The sequence below is a fragment of the Rhipicephalus microplus genome, chromosome 1 (genome assembly GCF_043290135.1).
Source record: "Rhipicephalus microplus isolate Deutch F79 chromosome 1, USDA_Rmic, whole genome shotgun sequence".
In the NCBI taxonomy this organism is placed as follows: domain Eukaryota; kingdom Metazoa; phylum Arthropoda; class Arachnida; order Ixodida; family Ixodidae; genus Rhipicephalus; species Rhipicephalus microplus.
In genome coordinates, this window is record NC_134700.1 from 238,269,370 (window position 1) to 238,278,047 (window position 8,678).

Here is an 8,678-nt window from a genome sequence, read left to right on the forward strand (position 1 = left end):
CTACCGACACATGTAATAACCGTGCAGCCGAACCACGAGATAGAAGTAACTAGAAGAATAAGATTGGGGTGGAGCAAATTTTTCAAGCACTCTCAAATCATGACAGGTAAATTGCCACTAACCCTCAAGAGAAAGGTATATAACAGCTGCATCTTGCCGGTACCTAGCTACGGAGCAGAAACCTCGGGGCTTACAAAGAGGGTTCAGCTTAAATTGAGGACAACACAGCGAGCAATGGAAACGAAAATGGTAGGTGTAACCTTAAGAGAAAAGAAGAGAGCATAGTGGATCTGGGAACAAATCGTGGTTAAGAATATCATAGTTGAAGTCAAAAAGCGGAAGTGGACATAGCCCAGGCATGTAGCGCATGGACAGGATAACCGCTGGTCAATAAGGGTAACTAACTGGATTCCCAGAGAAGGCAAGCGGGTTAGGGGAAGACAGAAAGTTAGGCGGGCAGATGAGATTAAGAAGTTCGCGGGTATAAAATGGCAGAAGCAAGCACAGGATCGAGTTGACTGGCGGAACATGGGAGAGGCATTTGTCCTGCAGTGGGCGTAGTCAGGCTGATGATGATGATGACTAACGCAAGAACAGCTTCATGCATGGATCCCTAAATTTGGCTGAGCAGAACTTCGCCCCTTTTTGACGGGTCGCGTACACACTGACAACAGCCGTGTAATTTTTCCCGCATGAACGCTGTGAATAATCATCAACTTTTACATATGAAAAGGTAGACAAAGACCAGTACTTATCGCTGGAAAAGAGAGAAAAAAAAAGTAGTTTTTGCAGTAGCTGCAGATGCCATCAAAGTCAAAATGTCATGTTTTGCCCCGTGTCTCATTTTACCCCACCTTACCCTAATGAAATACGAAATCAATACAAAAAATAATGAAGTGTAAAGCGTGAGACAGAATACAGTATTTGGTGTCTTCGTTAAGCAGTCATATCTAAAATATATTAGCAGTACTTATGTGATGGCTATTTCATGTGCGAATCAGATTTCGCAATTTCGTTGCGTGACCCTGTGCGCGTTCATTCTACGTCTCCAGGCCATCCATTAAGATCTGTTTTAATCCAATGTTAGATAAAATGTGGTTCTCATAGCTCTGTAAACAACTTTTCAGGTTGGGTCACCATTTAATCAGTATGAGATGTCATGAAGAACACGTCTGTTATTGCAAAAAATCGTCAAACTGGCGACATACGGCTCGTACATTTTTGTTTTGCTCAGCATATTTTTGGAGAACGACAAGTGTTGCTTGGACGGTTGACGTAAATGAATCGTTAGCAGGTACAAAAATTTATGGTGAAATGTGCTCGCCTGTGAAGTTTTCGAAGGCACTCGGTGTTTTCGAGGAAGCCTTGCTGCGAACGCTCGTCCCACCATTCTTTACTGCTGGCTGGAGTGATGACATGTGCAATCTCACGTGCCAGAAGGGAACCGATTGTTCCAAAATTGAATTCTCTGCGTCAAAAAAAATGAGGTAAGAATGTTGCGTTAACTCGGTAGTTCAGTATCTCAGTATAACCTTGTAATCTCAGTTAACTTGGACAAATGTGTGTCAGCAATGGTTCGTTGATTGTTTGATTCGGACGCCCGCAAATACCCACATGATGGAGTAGACATGCTTTTCACTTACGCTATAGAGGCAAATAATAAATAGGATACTAGTCAACTACTATGGTCTGATGCAGTGAGAGAAGATGCAGGATGCAATGGTACCATCGCACCACCAACACCACTGCGAGAACCAATCAATTACGTCTTTAATTGCTTGGTACTGACAGTGATGTCAGTACTAAGACATCGCGTCAGTAACAAGCAAATCTTACATTGCTGGTTCATATTTTACAATGCACTACCTCTTTTCTACTTCGGCATTCTTTGTCAATTAACTGCAAAAAGTTCGATATATTACAGCAGTGAAAGTGGATTTTGTTTGTTCCCGTCAAATGTGGGTGCCCTTTCACAAATGAAATATGACGTAATCTCGCATTAATCTTTTTACGTTCTGAACTATTGACATGCACAAATATTTCTGTACGCTACACATAAGACTTAAGAATAATGACAGTAATATAGGTGGAGTTAAAGTAGGAAACCACTGTTTCTTTCAATGAACAACCGCTGAAGAATAACTCAAAATGAGGAAAAACGTAACATGTGCTGCAAAGCTACAGAACGGGGTGATATCTACACCAACGGGCAACATCACTTGTGGTTGAATAGAAAGCAAAAAAATCAAACAAACAGAAAAAGGCGTTTTCACTGCCGGAATATTTCAGCTTATACTTTTTTTTTCGATATTCTCCTAGCTAGGAATCTTGATAAACGTATCTTGTTGAAACACACTCCTCGCTCTCCAGTTATAAATGTTGTGATTTAAATGTGACGTTTTTCACCGAGGCGTCGCGCTTCGTCACGGTGCCGTATGGCCGAGAGCGTCACGCGGCACAGTGCTCCTCGACTGCATGGCACTGCATGTTGCAATCGCCAATATTCGTTTTTGGTTTGCGTTTCCGACGCCACGTGGAAAATGCGTAACGTCATTAAGGTGCACGCATTTAAACGTGGTAAATGACAAGAAAACAAACATTTATTAGCGCCAATACTTTGTCTGCTCTCCCTTTTTGTTGTGCTCGTCCATTTTTCGGGCGTATTTTTTGTTTTTATTATTTTTAGCTACTCTTCAGCGGTTCACATTACCGCAAACGCAGGCGCTCCCCCCCCCCCCCCCCCTGGGGGACGCATTGTGGGTGATGCACCACCACGTTCTTTAGGGGCAACATCCGAGAATGTTAACGAAAAAAAAAAACAGAAGCTAATCGATATGGCGTTATATCCACGATGTAACACGCTGGTGAAATGCAAAGAAATACGTGAAAAGGAGGTATTACTACTATTACGAGTGCATTGTGAGACGAAAGCGCTGCGGATGTGGTTTATTGCAAGTTGAGCACATTAGGTTGGGGATTCATACAAAAATGGTACTATAATTGGGAAGCAAAAACTACAGGGGTTAAGTTAAACTTCAGTTCATGAAAACTCAACTAACTTTTTCACAACCGAATATACGAACAGCGCAATTTAAAAGTAGTTACAATGTAACTACGGAAGCAAAAAAAAAGAAAAAAAAAGAGCCCTGTGTTGTTTGTGAAAAGGGCGCTTGTTTCTTCGCTTACGTAGTTACATTGCAACTACTTTTAAGTTGCGCTGTTCGTATATTCAGTTATGTCTTACCAACTTGTCCAAGTTTCCACGCTTCATAACTCTTTCACATTTAACAATTTTTGTGGCTTGTCTTACGCGAGCACAAATGAGGCCACGAAGTCTATTTAAATTTGCTTTCTATAGTATACACTGCGCCTGCCCCACAACGTAAGGGGCGGCCTGCTTGATCTTTGCTTAGCCATCTAAGGCGTGCTACGTTTAGTGGCCTACGCAATCGCGCTTGTATGAGACGAACAACCAGGTTTCTTAAAATGTAGGCATCCAACGCGGAGTTATAGAACCAACTTCAAAATCAGAGGGTGACTGAGAAAATTTCTCAGCTTTCGTTGTTATGGTAATAAAACATGTAACACAAACAAGAACAACGAAATAGGTAGGGCATATGAATTGCGGAATGAGACCTCTTAAATCTCAACATCGTCTTGCATGCGATATTTAGGAAAACTCACATTGGCATCGTGGCGGAGTACAGTACCGGGGGACTTATAAGAGCCCCCGACAACACGATGCTGTTTAGCAGCTCGTTGAATGCGAAAGCACCGTCAAGTTGCCGCTCGGCCAACACTTCCATGTCCACGGGCAGTGGGTAAGACACGGACGCCGCTTGGTGGTCAGCCATCAGTGTCAGGTGCTCGTCGAGAAAATCTCCGGACCATTGGCTGATGTTCGGGTATACGGGCGTGTTGCGGTCACTCAGTGGTCTGACGAGTCGGTGAGGGAGCGTCACTGTGGCGTTCCTGAACGTTGTCATCAGTGTGACCCAGCGGTAGCTGTCGATCCACGAAATTAAGCCCTGTTTCTTGGAGAATGCGTCCACGACCGCGTCGAGCAGTGCTTGCGTGTCGGCTTCGGCGATTGGTGGAAGGCCCAGCAGTCGGTCGATTTGGTACGAGCAGGCGTGACTGGAGACGCGGCAGGCCGCCTTTAGACAGGTATTTCGTGTTTCCGGCTGGCTAGTGTCTGCGCTCGAGAGTCTACTCTTGAAGTAAAGAGCGAGCACATCCGCGGCTACCTGCAGTGACAGGTAGGCTCGCACCGCTTCACTCGTTGCATTTTCAGCTATGATTTTAAGAATGCTCTCTGCCTGATTCCGTCCAGTCCAGAAGAACCATTCTGTGTGAGACCAATTTAGGTATTTCTGGAATAAAGACGACCAATCGCTGCGCGCCAGTTGTAGAGCTGTGTCGGTAACGGCGCTCAAGTTGAGTAGCCTCGTATCCGAATCGTTTTCAAATGCAGCACTCACGATATCGTCAAGTTTCAAGATGTCAGTGACTAATTCTTTCGGGGGTGCCTCCTTAAACATTGCAGCAACAGCTGCCTCCAGGTGGCTTTTGAAATCAGGAAGACCACGAAAAGCTTGCCTTATCGAGCGGCCACCCCTGATGGCGGGGTACACACTCTGATTGCGCAGTCCGAGCCCGATGCCAAAAATAACGTCGATGCCACTTACTGCCGATAGTGTCGCTATGGCCGTAACCAGGTCACGTCCGGATAGGCCACGCAAGCTGCTGGCGTGCTTTTGCAAACGCGGGAGAACGAACTTGAGTGCCGCAGTGTCTTCAGTGGTGTTCATAAATCTAGTACATGCCCTGCAAGTGAGGAAAAAAAAAGAGTAATTGGAAGTTGTGACGGGACAGTGTTGAAGGTATAATCAGTCAACTTTCTTTCTTTAAGCATTTCTCTAGAAAGTACTTCATGACAGGTGACATTGCGAAAGTGCCTCACGGTGTCAGTATTTAAACCAAAAAGGGGTTATTATTTACATCTCTGACAGACAAAGCGATTGGTAAACAAGTCAGTCCTTTTTTATGCTACGTTGACTATCTCATGTTGACTATTATGGAATCATTTATCTGATCTGATAAGAACGATTACTATTGCTAAAACACTAATGTAACTCCAGTTTTCGTGTTTTAGGATCTTCCGCAATGACTGCACGAATATGTGAAAGGGTTTCATCGCATTTAACGCAGAATTATCCTGCGAACATTTAGGCCTTCTTTGAACAACCTGCAAGAGACGTTTTTTTAGACACTAGCATATGAAGTCAACACATATTAGGTCAAATAAAGCTAACGAGGCGTTATTTCAAGTGTTACATTGAAGAGCAGTAACAACAAAATGAAATGAAATGACAGTTGACGACAAGGTGTGAATCGGTACCGAATCCATAATCTGGAAGTGCCACGTGCCAGTAACTTAGCCATGGTGGTGGACGTTTTCCCATCCACTTTCTTCGTTATGTCTGCATGTGCAGCTTTGAGAATGTAAACCAGCCCAACTTGTAGTCGTGACAGCAAATCTGGACCATTTTTCATTTGGCAGTTGGCGTCACTCGGCACACGTTCAATTTAGAAGCTGGCGGCTGAACATAACGAACTGTCAAGAAACCATAATGAGCGCAATGATAGTATATAATTATGTAGTTACTACAGAGTAAGTATACGTTTCCACATATTTTCTGCTGCAACAGCGACATTCGCAAGGTTATCGGTTGAAGCTGAGTAACTTAGAAATCAAGACCTTCAAGCAGCCTTGAATACAACGACTGCTCTCTGTTGATTGATTGATTTGTGGGGTTTAACGTCCCAAAACCACCATTTGATTATGAGAGACGCCGTAGTGGAGGGCTCCGGAAATTTTGACCACCTGGGGTTTTTTAACGTTCATCCAAATCTGCTCTCTGTTCAAGCTCAACATAACCGAGGTTACCAGAGTGAAGCGCATTATCCACAGGCGCGAATAGTTCTTGCAACTTTAGAAAAAATGATGAACTACAACTTCGACATTGACAAATTCTGTCGAAAATTAAATAGCTACATATTTTTTTCTTTATTATTCTACACAGCATACACTTTCCTGTCAGCTCATTCATTATTTAAAATGCACGTATACTTTCAAACAGGCTAGCGTTTCTGTCTGATTTGTCAGTTCATTTTTCTTGCAATCCACAAACTTACCTCTAAGGTTATGCCTGTATGAAGCCCTATTTGCCAGTTCAAATAAATATGACTACCTGCGTACTTATTTGGGCCGGTATGTTCAAGAAAACAAAAACAGCTTGAACCACAGGACAAAGACGGGCCAGGCGTTCACTTACGACCAAGACTTTGTTTCACACAAGGAAGGATATGTATACAAATGGGTCATGAATGGAGGGGGGCGAGAGGACAGACGTGGCAACATATTTGTTAGCAATTATAAAAAAATTCTGTTAACAATTCTACGGAAACACGGCATCATTCACGTGAAACATATGCAAGTTGTTTGTGACGAGCGCTATCGAAGGCACACTCTCGCACAGCCATAGCATATGAGGTTGTCGTGCAATGTTTGATCAACGCAAAATAATAAAGCCTTATGAGTCCTTTTGCATCGACAAAAAAAAAAAAGGCGATGCCTGAGTGCAACTTTGACAGCGCTCCTCAACAGAAAACCAGCATATATTTCTAGTGGATGTTGACGTTTTCTTTCTTTTCCAGAATTGCTAACATCTTTTTTGTCGCGTATGTACTGTCTCCCACAGTCTTCCACGGCCCATGTGCATATATGTATTTTCTTGTACGGGAATAAAGTTTTAGTTCAAAGTCAGCGCTTGGTCCATCTCTGTCTTCATCCTGTGGTTAGCTTTGTTTCTCTCTTCCTTGGACTCCGTGAAGGCAGAACTTGTGCAATGCGTCACGATTGCTGAAATCGGCCAGCGACAAAAAAAAACAACAACAAACAATGTCGCGTAATTTTCTATTTATTAACTGAATGAAATAACCATCGTGATGGTGGCTTTTACGCTCACTTATGTGCTCAGTTGCATTGCGAGGGCAATCTGATGCGGAATTTAATTACTCCGTTTATGTAAGCGAGCGTCGTTTTTCCTTATCTCTTGAAACAGATAACTTGCAGTCAACTATGTTGGTGCATTGTATAACCGAGAATATGCGTACAACCTAAAACGTGGTACATTGTTGCCTCTGAAGTAGCCTATCACGGCTGCGCAAGCAGTTTTTTAACAGTGGAGCTGTCTAAGCTCACCAAAAACCCCGTGTGGCGCATTAATAATAATAATAATAATAATAATAATAATAATAATAATAATAATAATAATAATAATAATAATAATAATAATAATAATAATAATAATAATAATAATAATAATAATAATAATAATAATAATAAACTGTCAGCATCATGAGGGGCGTTTACCTTATACGTGGCATCTCCAGTCGCCCTGAAATGCGTTAGAGAAAGGAAAGTAGGAGACGAGGAGAAGAAATGTGGATCGGAGGAGGTGGATGAGGAGCAGTAAATAAAACAAAATATTAGCGAAGCAGGTTCTAAATTCGCCTGCCCATGCACCGAAGGCGAGCGCCGTAACTACTCAGCTATCCTGGCATGTTAGCATTTATGGAAGCCATGACCAAGCACATTTATAGAAGCCAGGAGATTTTCTTGCTATAGGCGAGAGAACCAGAAGAAACATAGACAGAATGAGAGAAAGAAAGACGGATGCTGAGAAAAAACAGAAAAAGAGAGACAACAAAAGAACGCGACATGAATATAGAGAGAAATAGAGACAAAGGAAAGAATAAAAACAGAAAGAGGGAGGGAAATAGAAGTAAGAGAAAAGTGGAAAGCGAGCCCTGGAGAGGGTGAAGATTAGCATAGCATAGCGAGAAAAAGCAACGGGGGGCAGGGGTTGTAAGTGTGAGGAGGGAAATATGGGGAAGAGGGTAAAGCACGGTATAGTCTTGTATAGATTAGTATGGCATTGGATGGGAAGGGAGAGTGAGTAGGAGAAAAAAGGAAAAGGGAACTTCCCTGGCTTCACCGTTTTTTAGTCTTGGCAACACTAGCGCGTGGTTACCCTCAATTAAATCTGATTTCTTCATCCGAAGGGCGTTGATGTTAATTGTGTAGTGAGAGCTGCCACATGGCAGGTACTCACCTGTATGTGTGAAAGAAAATGTGTGATCCATAGATGTCCGGGTAAGGTAGCTCGCCTGGCATGATAATGCTGTCAAGTAGGGAATAAAAATCATCCATGACGTCGCCCAGAAAACTGCCGTTTTGTGTCCATCGGTGGCAAACGTATTCGTAGAAGTCGTCACAGGGGTCTACCGTCAAGTTTCCTGCCGCGTCGAGCAATTCGAGCGCCTGCATACGAATTGACAGACGCGCGGTCGTATAGCATGCGAGGTGATATACGCGCCGTCTACTCTGCGACGAATCAATGTTGTCCCAGTCTTATCGCCACCCACAAATGACTTTGTGATGAAACAAAACAAATGTTATGCAACGCTCACTTCGCGAAGCTATCACGTTTCACAGCTGTACGAAATGGGCACCAAACAGAAACGGTTTCGCTGAGGAGTACATAGATACGAGCTCCACCGTTGTGACTTTCTCTTCATTACAAGGAGTAGTTGTCAGCTAGTATAGTAGT

At 43.1% G+C, this 8,678-nt stretch overlaps 1 protein-coding gene across 1 annotated transcript; it reads right to left on the reverse strand.

Annotated features, from left to right (window-relative positions):
• Nucleotides 1-1,286: 1,286 nt before the first annotated feature.
• Nucleotides 1,287-8,421, reverse strand: LOC142813389 (uncharacterized). Its single transcript, XM_075891677.1, has 3 exons — nucleotides 8,181-8,421; nucleotides 3,685-4,827; nucleotides 1,287-1,468 (listed from the first exon to the last, which is right to left on the reverse strand). Exons 1-3 carry the CDS (start codon nucleotides 8,393-8,395, stop codon nucleotides 1,288-1,290), a joined length of 1,539 nt encoding a protein of 512 aa, XP_075747792.1. The 5' UTR covers nucleotides 8,396-8,421; the 3' UTR covers nucleotide 1,287.
• Between the last annotated feature and the right edge of the window lie 257 nt (nucleotides 8,422-8,678).